Source organism: Rutilus rutilus, assembly GCF_951802725.1.
Source record: "Rutilus rutilus genome assembly, chromosome: 15".
In the NCBI taxonomy this organism is placed as follows: Eukaryota; Metazoa; Chordata; class Actinopteri; order Cypriniformes; family Leuciscidae; genus Rutilus; species Rutilus rutilus.
In genome coordinates, this window is record NC_140220.1 from 1083808 (window position 1) to 1104927 (window position 21120).

General features: G+C 36.2%; 1 protein-coding gene across 2 annotated transcripts in view; it reads right to left on the reverse strand.

Moving 5' to 3' along the window:
- Positions 1-294: 294 nt before the first annotated feature.
- Positions 295-21120, reverse strand: part of ppp2r5cb (protein phosphatase 2, regulatory subunit B', gamma b) — a 41119-nt gene continuing 20293 nt past the window's right edge. For both annotated transcript variants that reach the window (XM_084432017.1, XM_084432018.1), the window contains 12 exons: positions 19897-20007; positions 18760-18852; positions 16253-16383; positions 15929-15988; positions 13528-13636; positions 12866-12919; positions 12132-12302; positions 10515-10642; positions 9566-9667; positions 5255-5327; positions 3726-3842; positions 295-2526 (listed from right to left, as the gene is read on the reverse strand). In XM_084432017.1, the coding sequence (XP_084288143.1) occupies positions 2392-2526; positions 3726-3842; positions 5255-5327; positions 9566-9667; positions 10515-10642; positions 12132-12302; positions 12866-12919; positions 13528-13636; positions 15929-15988; positions 16253-16383; positions 18760-18852; positions 19897-20007 (1284 nt within the window). In that variant the 3' untranslated portion in view covers positions 295-2391. The remainder of the gene's footprint in view (positions 2527-3725; positions 3843-5254; positions 5328-9565; positions 9668-10514; positions 10643-12131; positions 12303-12865; positions 12920-13527; positions 13637-15928; positions 15989-16252; positions 16384-18759; positions 18853-19896; positions 20008-21120) is intronic.

A 21120-nucleotide genomic window follows, 5' to 3' on the forward strand; every position in this document is an offset into this window, starting at 1 on the left:
AGAATCACCACTGAAATGTTACAAAAATGTATGTAAATGAATTAAATGTTCACCACCCTCTTTTATTTTCAGTCCCATTTATGAGGAGCTTCTATAAAGTTATGCGTCATTAATGCACTCCGACACTTGAGTAAATGAAAATCTAAAGCATGCAATCGAACTAAAAGTGATAATACCTAAAGATTTATCAGACAATTTTCTTCAAAAGCTTCTTTAGTGGTCAAATATAATAACCCAAGCCAATAGAAACGCACACACTCAACAGAAAACAACGAACATCGTTCTTCTAAGATGAAAATATAAAACACGTTTTCTTTATTTCCTGTATATAGACATATACCACTTGAGATTTGGAGAAAAGCACATATGAAGGCTATTTTATGATGATCTCATCAGACAGCTGAATGCAGAGACAGAAAAGTTCTCAATTACAAATAGTAAAAATAAAAAATAAAAATAAAAACATTAGAAGATTTCTACAAGATTTCTAACGCAGTTACAGAAGTCTGTCAAATACCAACTGTCTGCAAGTGGCTAATAACGGTTTTCATCTGTACACAAGAAAATTTGTACAAAATAAGAGATCTACCATTCAATAATAGATGGATCATAACAGTACATAATATGTACAATATCAGATGAAGCCATTTAGAAGAGGGACGCGCACGAAAGGACACTTCGCAGTTGTATTTTTCTCTCATGAAATGAAACGGAAAGTGAAATTCACCACAATAAAAGCTTCCAGTTATGCTCTCGACACCGGAGGAATAATCTTTCAGAGGCTGTTCGTGCTTTTAGTTTTCTATGGAAGCTTGTTTCCGCCACAGAATAATTTTTTTTTAAAGATAATTCAATTTTGACTTTATATCTCGCAATTCTGACTTTATATCTCGCAATTCTGACTTTATATCTTGCAAATCTTACTTTATATCACATAATTAGGAGATATAAAGTTAGAATTGCATATTATAAAGTCAGAATTGAGAGACAAACATGCAATTCTGACTTTATATCTCGCAATTCTGACTTTATAACACATAATTAGGAGATATAATGTTAGAATTGTGTGTGAAGTCAGAATTTAGAGATAAAAAAACTGAATTGACAGATAAAAAGTCGCAATTACCTTTTTTATTGTTTATTCTGTGGCGGCTTCCACAGTTTCTAGCACTACAGCCAAAAGATTAGAGGAAGGAATTTAAATTAAAAACAGAAAAAGGTTGGGAGAGAGAAAAAAATTATACATTTATCTATATCTATTTAAATCTGCACATTCAAATCGAACATCACGCTCACGCGGGGCCGAGGATTAAAAAAACCTGCAAGCGTCTTAAAACCACGTCACGTACGTGCGGGGGAAACCGCAGACAGAGAACCGCACCGCAGCTCAACCAGGCCAAGCGGAAGTTCAAACAATGGTTCAGAGAGGATTCGGGAAGTCGTTCAAGTTTATCAGGAAAGGTTTTCTGACTTTTGTTGGGCAAAATGCAAGTGTGTGAAGCCAAAGTAGCAGATTTCAGGCTAAAAGAAATAAAAGAAGGTTTCCTTTATCTAAAAAGGCACTATGCAAATGAAGGCTTGGTCGATTACAAAAAAAAAAAAAAAAAAAAAACGCACAGAAAACGTTAACGTTTAATATTGCCTGTTAAAAAGCGAAGATTGGAGGACGAGATTAACCAACGTAAGGCCGTTCACCATTGTTTGAACAACCCAAATCTCCCTGGACGAACTTATTGCCAAGTTTCTGGACAAAATAAAGAAACTTAAGGAGCGAATTCTCTTCATTGCCAAAGAACCGTCACACATTAAAAGACGGCGAAAGAAAGCGAGACAAAAGCAGCGCTGCTCTCTCGGCCTCCGAACAACCTGAGAATCGTTTGCTCGCTCCGAATGCAGTCGCGGTTCAAGCGCTCTCGCCTGCTTTTCCAGTCGGCGCGGGCACGCAACAGCTTAAAAGAAGAAACCAACATACGAACCAACGAACAAACGTACGTACGAACAAGAATACGTACAAACGAATGAACGCACGCATGTACAAGCGAATGTACGTACATACGAAATGAACATACGAACGAACGTCCATACAAACGAACGAACGTCCATACAAACGAACGAACGAACGTCCATACGAACGAACGAACATACGTACATACGAACGAACGTCCATATGAACGAACAAACGAATGTACATACGAACGAAGGAAAGCCGAAGCAGAAAGAGACAGGACTGGAGAGGGTCTGGGTGGAGGACGGTCTCCGGTGCGATGCTTCTGGAGGGCAGATCCGGCTGTGTGTGTGTGAGTGTGTGAGTGAGTGTGTGTGTGTGTCACACCGGGGCCACACCGCCCTGCGCGCTGCCGTCGGGTCGAGACTGGGTTTGGTTCTGGTCCTCTAGTGGGGCTCCTGGGGGCCGATCATGTCCTCCGCGCGCCGGTGCGTCTCCAAGGCCTTCATCATGCAGGAGTCCTGCGGGAGCTCAGACTTGCGCCGCATCAGGGGCCGTTCCTTACGCTGGTCTCGCTGGAGCTGAGCACACACAACAGCAAACCACGCTTTTAGCCAAACAAACTCAGTATACATATACATATTCTATATATAAATAAGACATTTTTCAACCGATTCATTCAAACGGCTGATTGAGTCTTAATGAGTGAGTCATTGAATCATTCATTCAACCGATTCGTTCAAACACCGCTGTGAGTCGCTCAGAGACGCAAAACAGTCCTGTGTCTTTGTTTGGAACTATTTTCGTTGGCGAAAAACAGGCAATACTGTGTCTAACATGTACGTCACTTAATATTAACTTCTTGTTTATTGAAAATCAAAATCACATTTGTAATCATGCTGATATTTGGAGGGAAAAAACGGCACTCTTTGTGTGATATTAACTATATTAAATGACAAATATAAAAGACAGAGGTATTTTTGCCCCTTATCTTGAATTGAGGAAATTATAAATCCATTTTAATAGAGTAAATCAATTTCTGAGTGAAACAGAACATTCACTAGTGTAGGACTATTATGTTATCTGTTAATATTTTCACTCCCCGTTCTGCCTTAAGCAGAAAAGAAATTTCAGAAGCAGAGGTGGAGGAAAAAAAAAAGTTTATCACTGTGAAGCTGCTTTCAAACAATCTGTATTTTATTAAGCGCTGTAGAAATAAATGTGACGACTTCAGAATGAATCGCTCGCATGTAAATCAATTTGATTTCATGCTGACTTTAAATTAGAATATGAAATTCTCTACACAAAATACTTGTTCATCATTAACCAATTAATTTAATCCTTCAGAATTAGGCAAGGATGTCCACCGCCATTCAAAAATATATTTTTCAGAAAGAGGCCACATTAAATTGATCAAAAGTGACAGTAAAGACAATGTTACAAAAGATTCTATTTCAGATAAATGCTGTTCTTTTGAACTTTCTATTCATCAAAGAATCATAAACAATACAATGTATCAGTTTATAAACCAAAATCCGACTGTCAAATCCTCATATTAGAATGATTTCTGAAGGGTCATGTGACACTGAAGACTGGAGTAATGATGCTGAAAATTCAGCTTTGATCACAGGAATAAATTACACTTTACTATATATTCACATAGACAACAGATGATTTACATTGGAATAATATTTCACAATGAAATTTTACTGTATTTTTTTATCAAATAAATGCAGCTTTGCTGAGCATGAGAGACTTCTATAAAACCCTGAGCTTTTACCGGAGTGGCTTCTTCTTCTACGGTCTTCTTTAGCATCATGACATCATCAATCATCGGCCCGTCCGTCTCCATATCCACCGGACTGCTGAGACTCGAGGAGTCGATGTACATGAGGAACTAAAGCAGAAACAGTCATATATATAATTACAATTATTTCAAAAATAACTAATAAAGACAAATGCATATTATTAGTTATGACAATATTGTGTCCAATGCAAAGAGCTGATAATGTTAAGTAGGGTTGGGTATCGTTTGAATTTTAACGATTCCGATTCTGCTTATTGATTCCTATTCTTCTAATTTCGATTCCAATAAGAAAAAAAAAAAAAAAAGAAGAAAAAAAAAAACTTAGATATCATTCACATTTTGTCTTATTGCAAAACATTTAATTGTATCTGAATATCAGGAACAAAAATCCACAAGGAACGTTTGCCTGTGGTTTAAAAATACCATAGAAAACCAACTAGCCGAACTAATATAAATTTCAAGCATTATTAAAGACAATAAACACTCAGTAATTAAAAAAGAACAAATAAAAAATGAGCAATCGCACCAATAAAATACAACTGAACAAAGACAAGAGAAATAAACAGTGTTTTAATATTTTCAGGTATTCGGGTAAATGTAAAATAACACTGCACTTTATTAAAAAGTGTATATTACAAATATAGTTACAAAAGTTATTCAGTCAAGAACGAGTGAATTTTCTCATTTGATTAGTGTTATTATAGAGGAATATTAGCGTTATTATAGAGCAGGAATATTAGTGTTATTATAGAGGAATATTAGTGTAATTATAGAGCGGGAATATTAGTGTTATTATAGAGCAGGAATATTAGTGTTATTATAGAGGAATATTAGTGTTATTATAGAGCAGGAATATTAGTGTTATTATAGAGCAGGAATATTAGTGTTATTATAGAGCAGGAATATTAGTGTTATTATAGAGCAGGAATATTAGTGTAATTATAGAGCGGGAATATTAGTGTAATTATAGAGCAGGAATATTAGTGTTATTATAGAGCAGGAATATTAGTGTTATTATAGAGCAGGAATATTAGTGTTATTATAGAGCAGGAATATTAGTGCTGTCACTTTAAGAGCTGCACATATCCAATATACTGATACACATGAAAACAGAAAACAGAGTCTGTCGAGCTTGAATGGTTTAAAGTCATATTGAAATGCTCACAAAGGAATCATTAAGAGGAATCGAAAATTGTATTTTATAACAAGTATCCGATTCCTGACCTCAAGTATTCGATTTTCGTTTCCCAACCTTAATCTTAAGTCAGTTTACAGGTGTCATATGTTGCTAATTACCACAAAAATGCACTAAAAATGCTCATTATGAACTGATGAATGATTTTCAAGTGGTAATTAACTGTCACAGATGCTGAAACTGAAGCTGGAATACATTTATGAAATTAATGACTGAAATGCTGTTAAAATGTCTATTATAAGGGACTGACTCAGATCTGAGGTCTTCATTCCCACACGAGTAAAACCGCGGTATCAGATCCGTTTACCTGTGGGTTTGATTTGGCGAGATTCTCGATCTTTATCCACGCCTCCTCGCGCTCTTTCCACTTCGCCTTTTCTCTAGTTTTCACAGAGAAAGGAAAAGTTTAGACGCATCAGCAGGCAAGACTGTGAAAGTCTGAGTGAGTCTGTGAAAGTCTGAGTGAGTGTGTGAAAGTCTGAGTGATTCTATAAAAGTCTGAAAGTCTTAGTGATTCTGTAAAAGTCTGAAAGTCTTAGTGATTCTGTAAAAGTCGAGCGAGTCTGTGAAAGTCTGAGTGAGTCTAAGAAAGTCTGAGTGAGTGTGTGAAAGTCTGAGTGATTCTATAAAAGTCTGAAAGTCTTAGTGATTCTGTAAAAGTCTGAAAGTCTTAGTGATTCTGTAAAAGTCGAGCGAGTCTGTGAAAGTCTGAGTGAGTCTAAGAAAGTCTGAGTGAGTGTGTGAAAGTCTGAGTGAGCGTGTAAAAGTCTGAGTGAGTCTGTGAAAGTCTGAGTGAGTCTGTGAAAGTCTGAGTGAGTCTGTGAAAGTCTGAATGAGTGTGTGAAAGTCTGAGTGAGTGTGTGAAAGTCTGAGTGAGTCTGTGAAAGTCTGAGTGAGTCTGTGAAAGTCTGAATGAGTGTGTGAAAGTCTGAGTGAGTCTGTGAAAGTCTGAGTGAGTCTGTGAAAGTCTGAATGAGTGTGTGAAAGTCTGAGTGAGTCTGTGAAAGTCTGAGTGAGTCTGTGAAAGTCTGAATGAGTGTGTGAAAGTCTGAGTGAGTGTGTGAAAGTCTGAGTGAGTCTGTGAAAGTCTGAATGAGTCTGTGAAAGTCTGAGTGAGCGTGTAAAAGTCTGAGTGAGTCTGTGAAAGTCTGAGTGAGTCTGTGAAAGTCTGAATGAGTGTGTGAAAGTCTGAGTGAGTCTGTGAAAGTCTGAGTGAGTCTGTGAAAGTCTGAATGAGTGTGTGAAAGTCTGAGTGAGTGTGTGAAAGTCTGAGTGAGTCTGTGAAAGTCTGAGTGAGTCTGTGAAAGTCTGAGTGATTCTATAAAAGTCTGAAAGTCTTAGTGATTCTGTAAAAGTCTGAAAGTCTTAGTGATTCTGTAAAAGTCGAGCGAGTCTGTGAAAGTCTGAGTGAGTCTAAGAAAGTCTGAGTGAGTCTGTGAAAGTCTGAATGAGTGTGTGAAAGTCTGAGTGATTCTATAAAAGTCTGAAAGTCTTAGTGATTCTGTAAAAGTCTGAAAGTCTTAGTGATTCTGTAAAAGTCGAGCGAGTCTGTGAAAGTCTGAGTGAGTCTAAGAAAGTCTGAGTGAGTGTGTGAAAGTCTGAGTGAGCGTGTAAAAGTCTGAGTGAGCGTGTGAAAGTCTGAGTGAGTCTGTGAAAGTCTGAGTGAGTCTAAGAAAGTCTGAGTGATTCTATAAAAGTCTGAAAGTCTGAGTGACTCTGTAAAAGTCTGAGTGAGTCTAAGAAAGTCTGAATGGGTCCGTGAAAGTCTGAGTGAGTCTGTGAAAGTCTGAGTGAGTCTAAGAAAGTCTGAGTGAGTCTAAGAAAGTCTGAGTGAGTCTAAGAAAGTCTGAGTGAGTCTAAGAAAGTCTGAGTGAGTGTGTAAAAGTCTGAGTGAGTCTGTGAAAGTCTGAGTGAGCCTGTAAAAGTCTGAGTGATTCTGTGAAAGTTTGAGTGAGCGTGTGAAAGTCTGACTGAGTGTGTAAAAGTCTGAGTGAGCCTGTAAAAGTCTGAGTGTGTAAAAGTCTGACTGAGTGTGTAAAAGTCTGAGTGTGCCTGTAAAAGTCTGAGTGTGTAAAAGTCTGAGTGAGCGTGTGAAAGTCTGACTGAAGCCCTATTCGCACAGGATTAGTATTACCTAGGGACCTCCGGTAATTTGTAATAATCGCAGAGGTCGTCTGTGATTTTTATCCCGTGCGAATCTGCCATGTCTGTAAAAATGTCTGTAAAAATTCCCCCGAAAATTACCTACCATATTTCGGCCAACACAGGGGTCCTCTGATAATACCAGTCCCGCGCGAATCCCCATGTCTGTGATTTGGGCTGTTTTTCTGTGAGCCTATCGTTTCCTAAAGAACGTAATAACCATTATGGGCCGTTTAACAGTCCATTTTACGTCTGTATTAAAACTATATTAACAATAAAATCTCTCGATATGCTCTACTCCAATCCGATTATAGTTTTTCTCCAATAAAAACTATGAAGTGCTGCAAAAGAGAAAACTGACTACAGTAAAGACGTGATCCGGAAGCTCAACTCGGACCGTTGTCATGGAAACGTCAAATTAAGCATTTTGGCGCAACATGGAACTGATGGAAGCTCTTTTGGAAAGTTTGGACGCTTTTTGTGGTAGTGTAACTTAGTAGTCTGTATCGTGGAGCATTTCTTTGTCTCACACGGCCTTAAAGACGTCCATTCTGTAAGTATCTCAAGAAATCAAAGTGTGAAAGAGTAAAAGTGATATAAAATCAATCAATCATAAAATCATAAAATCAAGTGATAAAAAGTGATATATCGGGGTGGTGTGGCGCAATGGATAAGACACATGCCTTTGGTGTGAGAGACCCGGGTTCGAATCCACTGTGAGACACCAATGTGTCCCTGAGCAAGACACTTAACCCCTAGTTGCTCCAGAGGCGTGCGACCTCTGACATATATAGCAATTGTAAGTCGCTTTGGATAAAAGCGTCAGCTAAATGAATAAATGTAAATGTAAATGTAAATAAAATGAAATGAATAGAAAAACAAGCCTATCGCGACGTTTCGGTATTTATAATACCTTCTTCAGGCAGGCTTGTTGTAAATATGGACAAAGAATAAAAGAAAAAGAAGATATATTATATATTTATACAATAATATGATATTCTATAATATATATAATATATTTATCTAATAAATTGGTTTTAAATAAGTTATTTTTTGAATTGCAATACTGCAGCGCGATCTTCGTTTCAGCACGTTCAGTGAAGTGTGAATGGGTGGGCGCACGCTGTAAAGTCCGTAAACTCGAGGGAATTACGAACATTTATTTGCCTATGTGAATGAGCCACCAAAAACACAGACGCCAGGGGGTAATTTCTTAATTACAGAGGTCCAGGGGTAATACTAATCCCGTGCGAATAGGGCTTGAGTGTGTAAAAGTCTGAGTGTGCCTGTAAAAGTCTGAGTGTGCCTGTAAAAGACTGAGTGTGTAAAAGTCTGAGTGTGCCTGTAAAAGTCTGAGTGTGTAAAAGTCTGAGTGTGTAAAAGTCTGAGTGTGTAAAAGTCTGAGTGTGTAAAAGACTGAGTGAGCCTGTAAAAGACTGAGTGTGCCTGTAAAAGACTGAGTGTGCCTGTAAAAGTCTGAGTGTGTAAAAGTCTGAGTGAGCCTGTAAAAGACTGAGTGTGCCTGTAAAAGACTGAGTGAGCCTGTAAAAGACTGAGTGTGCCTGTAAAAGTCTGAGTGAGCCTGTAAAAGACTGAGTGTGCCTGTAAAAGTCTGAGTGAGCCTGTAAAAGACTGAGTGTGCCTGTAAAAGTCTGAGTGAGCCTGTAAAAGACTGAGTGTGCCTGTAAAAGTCTGAGTGTGCCTGTAAAAGTCTGAGTGTGCCTGTAAAAGACTGAGTGTGTAAAAGTCTGAGTGTGCCTGTAAAAGACTGAGTGTGTAAAAGTCTGAGTGTGTAAAAGTCTGAGTGTGTAAAAGTCTGAGTGTGTAAAAGTCTGAGTGTGTAAAAGTCTGAGTGTGTAAAAGACTGAGTGAGCCTGTAAAAGACTGAGTGTGCCTGTAAAAGACTGAGTGTGCCTGTAAAAGTCTGAGTGTGTAAAAGTCTGAGTGAGCCTGTAAAAGACTGAGTGTGCCTGTAAAAGACTGAGTGAGCCTGTAAAAGACTGAGTGTGCCTGTAAAAGTCTGAGTGAGCCTGTAAAAGACTGAGTGTGCCTGTAAAAGTCTGAGTGTGCCTGTAAAAGTCTGAGTGTGCCTGTAAAAGACTGAGTGTGTAAAAGTCTGAGTGTGCCTGTAAAAGACTGAGTGTGTAAAAGTCTGAGTGTGCCTGTAAAAGACTGAGTGTGTAAAAGTCTGAGTGTGCCTGTAAAAGACTGAGTGTGTAAAAGTCTGAGTGTGCCTGTAAAAGTCTGAGTGTGCCTGTAAAAGTCTGAGTGTGTAAAAGTCTGAGTGTGTAAAAGACTGAGTGTGCCTGTAAAAGTCTGAGTGTGCCTGTAAAAGACTGAGTGTGTAAAAGTCTGAGTGTGCCTGTAAAAGTCTGAGTGTGCCTGTAAAAGTCTGAGTGTGTAAAAGTCTGAGTGAGCGTGTGGAAGTCCGATGAGTGTGTGAAAGTCCGAGTGAGTGTGTGGAAGTGTTTCCTACTTGTTTTTCTCTGCTCTGAACTGCTGTGTGCAGTCGTCAAAAAGCTTCTGATTCATCTCCATAAACAGCTTCAGAGCGTTATAGATCAGCCCGTGGATCGTCCTGAAGAACAGCAAGAGGAACTGCTGTTTATTCATCATATGAAAACATCAGAAACTCTTCATCAAACAAGCTGAACACTGTAGATGGACTGAGTCGCTTTTAAAGTAAAACTGACTAATACAGCACTAATATTTATGTCTCTTCTGCTCATCAAGGCTGCATTTATTCTATGAAAAATACAGTAAAAACAGTGAAATATTATTCTAATGTAAATCAGCTGTTTTCTATGTGAATATATAGTAAAGTGTAATTTATTCCTGTGATCAAAGCTGAATTTTCAGCATCATTACTCCAGTCTTCAGTGTCGCATGATCCTTCAGAAATCACTCTAATATGATGCTTTGATTATTATCCGTGTTCATATTTTTGTAGAAACCGTGATAAATTTGATTTCTCAGTAATCTTTGATGAATAGAAAGTTCAAAAGAACAGCATTTATTTGAAATTGAACGTTTTGTAACATTTTGTAACATTATAAACGTCTTTACTGTCACTTTTTATCAATTTAAAGAACCAATCAGATCAACGTGTGATCGTCAACCAGTGGATCTCTGAGCTGAGTGAGTGAGTGGAGGCGGGGTGAATTTGCATATCCATAGAACCACGCATACTAAATGAGGCAAGAGTGTCGAGTTACATTCAAGAAGACTTTTTTTTTTTCCCAAGGAAAAACGTTTAAATATGTAATTTCGGTGATCAAAGATGACTTTTAAGGGATAAAATGATTGACTACAGGGGGACTTTGAGTTACTCATTTTTACCATGTTAGTCAATATTCTCAATAACCGGTGCTAGTTAACCAAAATTAGCAGTATCTGCAGCTGAACTGGTGAACAGCGGGACTCACTTATTCCAGTGGGTTTTTGAGTTTCGGTACAGCGACGGGAACATGATGGGGAGGATCCTCGCAGCGTTGTCACTGATTAAACTCATGATGTACTCGTTGTTCCAGTAGTAGAGAGCTCGCTCCGCAACCTGAGGATCACACACACACACACACACACACGTAAATGAGGTGAAATGACTAAAATAGGGATGTTCTTACTTTTAGAAACATCAGTTTCATAGTGTCCATCAGTTAAAATACTTTTTCTCCATGTTCATCTTTCTTTAGTGTGTAATGTTGCTGTTTGAGGATGAAAAAGTAAGTTATTCTCTACATCAGTGTCAGTGTTTCTGAACTCCTGAAACGCCTCCATTGTAGTCTTGAGTTTACAAACACGTCACAATATTCCTCATTATAATAATTCATACGCAGAATAAAGGGGCGGGGCCTGGTTGAGTTAGTTAGTAGTGTGTTGAACTGGCGGTTATGGTAAGGGGCGGGACATTTCCCAAACACACTCGAAGCGCTCGACCAATCACAACACACTGATCCAGCCGACCAATCAGAGCACAGTGTGCTTTTCAGAAGGAGGGGCTTCATAGAGACAGGAAGTAAACAGAGCGTTACTGACAGACTGGGAAGAGAGGAGCCGCAACAATGGAGAATATGAGGAGAATAATCAACATTCAAGCAGGAAAACATCATCAAGACTTAATACGTCCTCTTTAACAAGCTTTAACGTCTGGCTTACTAATGTTATTGTTTATTGCTTTCTGCAGTTACACTACCAGTCAAAAGTTTTGGATCGGTAAGATTTGTAATGTTTTTAAAAAAAGTCTCTTCTGCTCACCAAGGCTGCATTTATTTGATAAATAAAAAACAAAAAAACAGTAATATTGTGAAATATTACAATGTAAATCATCTGTTTTCTATGTGAATATACAGTAAAGTGTAATTTATTCCTGTGATCAAAGCTGAATGTTCAGCATCATTACTCCAGTCTTCAGTGTCACATGATCCTTCAGAAATCACTCTAATATGATGATTTGATGATCAAGAAACATTTATGATGATTATCAGTGTTAAAAACAGTTATTTACATTTTTATTTCAGGATTCTTTGATGAATATAAAGTTGAAAAGAACAGCATTTATCTGAAACAGAAGCTTTTGTAACAAGATTTTTGGGGGGGGGGGGGGGGGGGTAAATAAAATAAATCAATACTTTTATTCATCAAGGATTAATTAAATTGATCAAAAGTTACAGTGAAGACATTTATAATGTTACAAGAGATTATATTTAAGATAAATGCTGTTCTTTTGAACTTTCCATTCATCAAAGAATCCTGAAATAAATTAGAGTGATTTGTGAAGGATCATGTGACACTGAAGACTGGAGTAATGATGCTGAAAATTCAGCTTTGATCACAGGAATAAATTACATTTTAAAATATATTAAGATAGAAAACAATTTTTTTAAATTGTAATAATATTTAACAATATTACTGTTTTTTTGTTGTATTTTTAATCAAATAAATGCAGCCTTGGTGAGCAGAAGAGACTCTTTCAAAGACATTAAAAATCTTACCGATCCAGAACTTTCGACTGGGAGTGTGTGTGTCGGTCAGTTTGAGCAGACCTGGAAATGTGGACTTGAGACGCATTTTGCCAGTTGTCTGAAGAGCGGCTCCATCACTTTCACAAACTCTGAGGGCTCGATGACGTCCAGAATCTCTTCCAGCTCGTTCAGAAACATCACTTCTTTTGGACTGTGAGTCTTTGGCCAGTACTTTAGAAGAGCCATCACCACCTGGACACAAGATGAGAAAGAAAAACACATAAAATATGAAGCTGGTTATTACTAGTTAGTGTTGGTTTGTCACATTTTTTAAGATTTCTTTTAACATTTGTTTTGTTGACATTAAAATGTGTTCAAAAACATAAATGTAAAAAAAAAAAAAAAATTATATATATAAAACATTTTTGTTTTGCAGAAATTACTTAAATAATAATTTAAAGTTTGCAGTTTTAAGTTTAAAAACATTTGTTTTTATACATTTTTAAAGATTTCTTTTTACATTTATGTTATTAAACATAAAAAAGTGTTTAAAAACAAAACATGTAAATGTATACAATGTTTTTATACATTATGTTTCTAAAGTAACAATAAAGTTTGCAATAACTTAATTTTAAACACATTTTTGCTTTTACATTTTTTGGGGTAACGTTTCAAAAACACACAAAAATAACATGCGCACGCTGGCAACCAGCTCTGCTTCTCTTTCAGCAGGAATAACAACAAACACATGTGCATAAGCAGTGTCAGAGGTGAGGGAATGCAGAAGGTGAACACAAGGTGGCGCTGAAACCCACCGGCTCAGTAAGTGTGCTGTCCTTCTCTAGAAACTGCACCACACAGTAAGCCAGCTGAAACAACACAACATCAGGGGCATTAGGATTAAAATCCACTTCATTTTGCACCACAAATACTTTAGATTTTGGGTAAAAGAAAATAAAGCTGTTTTTAGAATCATTAAGTTATTTTTTAAATATTAGGACATTATTTTTATGATAATTTAGCACAATTTCCCCCCAAATTCTCATTACTGTAATGCATATGGATGTTTCACTTTTGAGTTTGTTTGTAATTCCCATTTTTCTCAATGAAAATCTTTCTTAATGAGAATGTAATGTAATTTGTGCTGAATTAAAGTAATAATACAAGACAAATACAATTGTCATTTTACAATTACAAAAAAAATATATATATTATATATATAAAAAAAAAAAAATATATATATATATATATATATATATATATATATATATATATATATATATATATATATATATATATATAAAAAATGTGCTTAGTTAGCATCAAAAACAGTTCTTCTGCATTATTTCTAAATGTATTTTAAGTTACAAAAAATACAACATAAATGTTTTTAAAAATAACAATACAACCAAATGTGACGAGCACATTTAATATTGAGCAGATTCAGTATGAACTTGCAGACACACAGTGATCGTACCTGTGGGTGATAAACACTGAGTGACTTCACTTTATGCAAAGGTAACAAAACTTTTAAAAGGAAGATTTTGTGCTCTTCTTTCAGCGGTAAGGCAAAGCCGTTGATTATGCTGGTGGAAAACAGAAAGAAAGAGACATGGATTATTCTGAAACAGCAAATAATTACATTATAGCCTATTTATAATGTAATTACATAATTACACAAACTCCAGGCTTTCAGGTTTAAGACACACTAAAACAGAGACGACCGACTGGATAATATGAACAGGTCGACAGCAGAATACATGTGACCAACATGCACTTTAACTGTAAAACTGTAAAGCAGGGTTTGACGCCACCAATACACCGCCTCAAGTGTCTTACCGCTCTTATAAAACATGATGAAAGGCACCAACAATGTCATTATAAACATCACTTCCAGTAAGTAGATCATTATCCTAAGGTTAGGCCGTATCAGTTGCCATTTCAACAAGGAACAGGAATTTGTATTGAAGCTGGTTTCCGCCATGGAATAAAAATTTAAAAAAAGAAAGAAGATAATAGTGACTTTATATCTTGCAATTCTGGATATTTCTCGCAATCTCGACTTTACATCTTGCAATCCCGATTTCACATCTCCCAATCCCGACTTCACATCTCGCAATCCCAATTTCACATCTCCCAATCCCGATTTCACATCTCGCAATCCCGACTTTACATCTTGAAATCATGACTTCACATCTCGAAATCATGACTTTACATCTCCCAATCCCGATTTCACATCTCGAAATCACGACTTTACATCTTGCAATCCCGATTTCACATCTCCCAATCCCGACTTCACATCTCGCAATCCCGATTTCACATCTCGAAATCACGACTTTACATCTTGCAATCCCGATTTCACATCTCCCAATCCCGACTTCACATCTCGCAATCCCAATTTCACATCTCCCAATCCCGATTTCACATCTCGCAATCCCAATTTCACATCTCCCAATCCCGATTTCACATCTTGCAATCCCGATTTCACATCTCCCAATCCCGACTTCACATCTCGCAATCCCAATTTCACATCTCCCAATCCCGATTTCACATCTCGCAATCCCGACTTTACATCTTGAAATCATGACTTCACATCTCGAAATCATGACTTTACATCTCCCAATCCCGATTTCACATCTCGAAATCACGACTTTACATCTTGCAATCCCGATTTCACATCTCCCAATCCCGACTTCACATCTCGCAATCCCGATTTCACATCTCGAAATCACGACTTTACATCTTGCAATCCCGATTTCACATCTCCCAATCCCGACTTCACATCTCGCAATCCCAATTTCACATATCCCGATTTCACATCTCGCAATCCCAATTTCACATCTCGAAATCCCGATTTCACATCTCGCAATCACGATTTTACATCTCCCAATCCCGATTTCACATCTCCCAATCCCGACTTCACATCTCGCAATCCCGATTTCACATCTCGCAATCCCGACTTTACATCTCCCAATCTCGATTTCACATCTCGAAATCATGACTTCACATCTCGCAATCCTGACTTTACATCTCGCAATCATGACTTCACATCTCGCAATCCCGACTTCACATCTCGCAATCATGACTTCACATCTCCCAATCCCGACTTCACATCTCGCAATAATGACTTCACATCTCGCAATCCTGACTTCACATTTCGCACTCCCGACTTCACATCTCGCAATCCCGACTTCACATCTCGCAATCCCGACTTCACATCTCGCAATCCCGACTTCACATCTCGCAATCCCGACTTCACATCTCGCAATCCCGACTTCACATCTCGCAATCCCGACTTCACATCTCGCAATCATGACTTCACATTTCCCAATCATGACTTCACATTTCTCAATCCCGACTTCACATTTCCCAATCCCGACTTCACATCTCCCAATCCCGACTTTACATTTCCCAATTCCGATTTCATATCTCTCAATCTCGACTTCACATTTCCCAATTCCGATTTCACATTTCCCAATCCCGATTTCACATCTCGCAATCCCGATTTTGCATCTTGCAAATCCCGACTTTGCATCTCCCAATTCCAACAATTTAGATATAAACTCAGGATTGCGAGAAAAAAAGTTTATATTTCACAGTTCTGAGAAAAAAAAGTCAGAATTTGTGAGATATAAACTTAGAATTGCAAGATATAAAGTCAGAATTATGAGAAATCTTTTTTACAACTTTTTTTATTTTAGGCAGAAACAAGATTCCATAGATTTGGTACAATGATATTGCACCAAATTAACTCTTGCTCAAAAGTAAGTGTGTGTGTGTGTGTGTGTGTGTGTGTCAGCTTCAATGTTGCCCATTCTATCAGATTTGAGAGCAGAAATATATTTTATTAATAAAAAAAATAATACAAAATGTCATACCTTCCTAAAATTTCCAGTAATTCGGCTATTCCATTATGATGCTCCGTTTCATAGATGAACCTGCATGGAGATAAAAATCAGATAATCTGCAGAACGATAATTATAACAGAAAACCCGTAACACGCACAGCAAGCTCTACATTGAATCAAATTAGATTCCATTTACTTCATTAAAACCAATTATTCCAAAGAAAATAAATAAATAAATCAAAACATCAAACTGCCTCTGAAACAACATTTCTTCCGGCCATCTGGGCAGTAAAAACAATCTGAATCAATAATTTCATGATTTGGATGTTATAGTTTAAGATCTCACGAGTCTCACCTATAGAAAATGTTATTAATCTGTTTCCTGATGTAAGCTCTGAGACCCAGGAACTTTCCGTAGATTCGGTGTAGAGTCGTCTTCAGAAAGTCACGCTCTCGAGGGTCTTCACTATCGAATAACTCCAGGAGCTGCAATCAAATCACACATCAAACATCAGTCCGTTAAAATGCTGAATTAGTCAATTTCAGTGATCATGCAAACAATGCAGAAATATCTTGATGATGCACAAGAAATATTAAACGGACATGAAACACTAAACTACATTTTCTGGGATGTGTGTTGCACATCAGAGCTGCACGATTAATCATTAAAAGATCACGATCTCGATTCAAACACACACCTGAACTTATTCCCAAATGACCGGGATTCAACTCTGTCTATTAAAGCTTTGACAAGTCCGATCACATTCAGATCTATGCTCTGATCCAGAGAGAGCCGTTGTCATGTATGGATATGAAACAGCTTCATAAACACTCTTTTCAACCACACAGTTTCATTATTTCTGTCTAACAATAATTCAGATTAATCACAGAAGTACTGGGGTAAAAGTTTATAGTTCGGATATAAACACTGATGTCTACGGTAGTGATCAAAATAGAGTAAATCACTTTTGAAAGAAACTTGAAGCTTCAAATAAAGATTGTATCATTACATCGTTACACCAGTAGGTGGCGACAAGAGACTGTAAAAATGTGTGAGTCATTTAATCATTCATTCAAGAGATTCGCTCAAAAACACTGATTCATCCAGTAATGAAACAAGTGAAATGTTTATGAGTGAGTCATTGAATCATTCAGTCAAAAGATTCGCTCAAAAATACTGATTCATCCAGTAATGAAACAAGTGAAGACTTTATGAGTGAGTCATTGAATCATTCACTCAAAAGATTTGCTCAAAAACACTGATTCATCCAGTAATGAAACAAGTGAAGTCTTTACGAGTGAGTCATTGAATCATTCAGTCAAAAGATTTGCTCAAAAACACTGATTCATCCAGTAATGAAACAAGTGAAGTCTTTACGAGTGAGTCATTGAATCATTCAGTCAAAAGATTTGCTCAAAAACACTGATTCATCCAGTAATGAAACAAGTGAAGTCTTTACGAGTGAGTCATTGAATCATTCAGTCAAAAGATTTGCTCAAAAACACTGATTCATCCAGTAATGAAACAAGTGAAGTCTTTACGAGTGAGTCATTGAATCATTCACTCAAAAGATTCGCTCAAAAACACTGATTCATCCAGTAATGAAACAAGTGAAGTCTTTACGAGTGAGTCATTGAATCATTCAGTCAAAAGATTCGCTCAAAAACACTGATTCATCCAGTAATGAAACAAGTGAAGTCTTTACGAGTGAGTCATTGAATCATTCACTCAAAAGATTCGCTCAAAAACACTGATTCATCCAGTAATGAAACAAGTGAAGTCTTTACGAGTGAGTCATTGAATCATTCAGTCAAAAGATTCGCTCAAAAACACTGATTCATCCAGTAATGAAACAAGTGAAGTCTTTACGAGTGAGTCATTGAATCATTCACTCAAAAGATTCGCTCAAAAACACTGATTCATCCAGTAATGAAACAAGTGAAGTCTTTACGAGTGAGTCATTGAATCATTCACTCAAAAGATTCGCTCAAAAACACTGATTCATCCAGTAATGAAACAAGTGAAGTCTTTACGAGTGAGTCATTGAATCATTCAGTCAAAAGATTCGCTCAAAAACACTGATTCATCCAGTAATGAAACAAGTGAAGTCTTTACGAGTGAGTCATTGAATCGTTCACTCAACCCATTTTTTTTGTTAATTGTCTGTTGAGACTCTTGTAAGAATTGTGATCTCAATTTTAAACGAGAAAATTGTGATTGTCGATTTATCCAGAATGGTGCAGCTCTACTGCACATCCTAAAAGACAATGTTACCATCTGTTCATTTTGATTGTAGGAAAAAAATAATTTAGCTTTAGCTTTATTGTGCTATTTTCATGTCGACATCACAGGATGTGATGTTTTCTTACACCTATAGCACATGGATGACTTATTTAATTATTCTCACAGTAAGTGAGAGATGCTTTATAAGAGTTTCTGTGTGGGCATACATTCTCTTTCGTAGAATCTCCAACACAACTTAATACACAACACAACATAACACAGAATATGCATGCATGTATTTGTGTGATTTACGGTGAGCTTACACAACCATGTATAATATATTTAAAGATGTTGTTGCATGTAATGGTGAAGTGCAGTAAGCATTAATATAAAATAGAATAAAATATAACTGTTGTTGTTCGTTCTGCAGTTTTGTAGCATTTTTCAAAACTAAAATGGTGTTTCGTGACCCTTTAAAACTAACATTATTAATGAGGGTGACACACATAAATGCATTAAATACAGCAAACTGACAATATATTAATGCAAGGAAATAGAAACTCTCACATTGAATAAGTATATTACTTTTTAACACCAACAATTCATTGATTTCTCAATGGCAAACGCAAGCACCGTACCTGCATCACAAACTTCTGGTCGATGTATTTCTTGGCTATGTTTGGTTGAAAGTCTGGCGACTCTAAAAAACGCAGGAAAAATTCATAGACGAGCTGTGGAAAGAAATATAATATTTGAAATATATGCATTTTAAAATGTCATTCAGCGGCCACTTTTATCCAAAGCGCCTTACACCACACTTATCAGCGGGAAAATACTTTATATTATATTTCATTATAATTATGCACATTTTGAAAAAACTATGCATCCACATAATTACACTCGTTATTCTCAATCATAGGATTTTATTACAGTAAAAACAATATGTAACACTTTACTTAAAGCTTGTATTAATAATGGATTATAGATGTATTTTTAATGCATTAATTATGCACCTTATAAAGCATTGCATGATCTCATATAACCAGTTATAATACTCCTCTATTCATTAACTTTAGAAGGTATAACGCATTAAAACACACGACAAACAACCAGTTTCAGATGTAACAAGCAATCTGCAAATATTATAATGCATTTGAACTCTTTATGAAAAAATATAATGCATTATAACGTACATTATGAACACCTTTATAATGCATTATACAAAAAGGCTTCAAGGAAAGTATTACAAACAATATCGCTATAATTGATTTTATTATATTAACAAAAAAAAAAAAAAGGCATCTAAATAAAACAGGCCTATGTTGTTCATACACACAAACTACCTTTTAAAAGTTTAGGGTCGGTAAGATTTTTTATATTTTTGAATATATATATATTTAAAAAAAGTCTCTTCTGCTGACTGCGTTTATTTGATCAAAAACACAGTAAAAATTGTGAAATATTATTGTAATGTAAATCAGCTGTTTTCTATGTGGATATATAGTAAAGTGTAATTTATTCCTGTGATCAAAGCTGAATTTTCAGCATCATTACTCCAGTCTTCAGTGTCACATGATCCTTCACAAATCACTCTAATATGAGGATTTGATGCTCAAGAAACATTTATGATTATTATCAGTGTTGAAACGAAGATGCATTTTATTTTTTCAGGATTCTTTGATGAACAAAGTTCAAAAGAACAGCATTTTGTCTGTATTGTTGCGTTTCATTAAAGTATTTTCTATATATGATCTCTGCGTGTAAGAGTTGTTCACCTGCAGGTGTGGCCAGGCCGCCTCGAGCGTGGGCTCGTCTTCCTCCGGGTCGAACTCGGCGCCGGTCGGGTTTGATGAAGGCGGTAACGTCCTGAACATGTTGATTGCAAACTGAAAAGGACAAACCACATAACACTTACTGAACAGTGTGCATACACATATATATATATAGATATACAGTCAAACTAACATGTATTCAGACACCTTCAACACTTCTCACATTATCACAGTTTATTCGCTATAGTTTAGAAAATGGTGATAAAATATGAGCAGAACTCAGAGTTATGAACTCAGCTGATATTTGACTGGTTTTGTCCGTCCTTCTGTTAGACTGTCTCACACATGAATTATGTTGAATATCTGTCAGCTGTTAAATTTAACTACACAATTAGATAATACCAGTTTAGCTCAACCAATCACCAAGCAATGCTTCATTGTGTTCAGTCTGTGTGTAAAAAGAGCATTAGCAATTAAAGACAACACACTTCAGCAAAACATGATCAGCTCAAAGTGTCCCAATCATTTCTGCTCCCAAATGTTTATTAATTTTACTGAATGAAGAATATTTGGGTATAATATGTCACAGATTACTTTATTCTGCTCTCCTCACTTACGTTAATGAACTATAGTGTCAGAAATATCAGAAATTATATCTGGTGTCTGAATAATTTTTGGTTTGACTGTATATATACAGTACCAGTCAAAAGTTTGGAAACACTACTATTTTTAATGCTTTTGAAAGAAGTCTCTTATGCTCATCAAGCCTGCAGTTAAAAAAAAAAAAAAACAGTAATATTATGAAATATTATTACAATTTAAAATAATGGTTCTCTTTTTTAATATACTTTAAAATGTAATTTATTTTTGTGATGCAAAGCTGAATTTTCATCAGCAAGTACTCCAGTCTTTGGTGTCTTATGATCCTTCAGAAATCATTCTAATATGCTGATTTATGATCAATGTTGGAAAAAGTTGTGCTGCTTAATATTTTTTTATAACCTGAGATACTTTTTTCAGGATTATTTGATGAATAAAAAGTTAAAAAGAACTGTATTTATTTAGAATAGAAATCTTTTGTAACAATATACACTACCGTTCAAAAGTTTGGGAACAATAACTATTTTTTTTTAAAGAAATTAGTACTTTAATTCAACAAGGATGCGTTAAATTGATAAAAGGTGATGGTAACGATTTATATTGTTAGAAATGTTTTTATTTTGAATA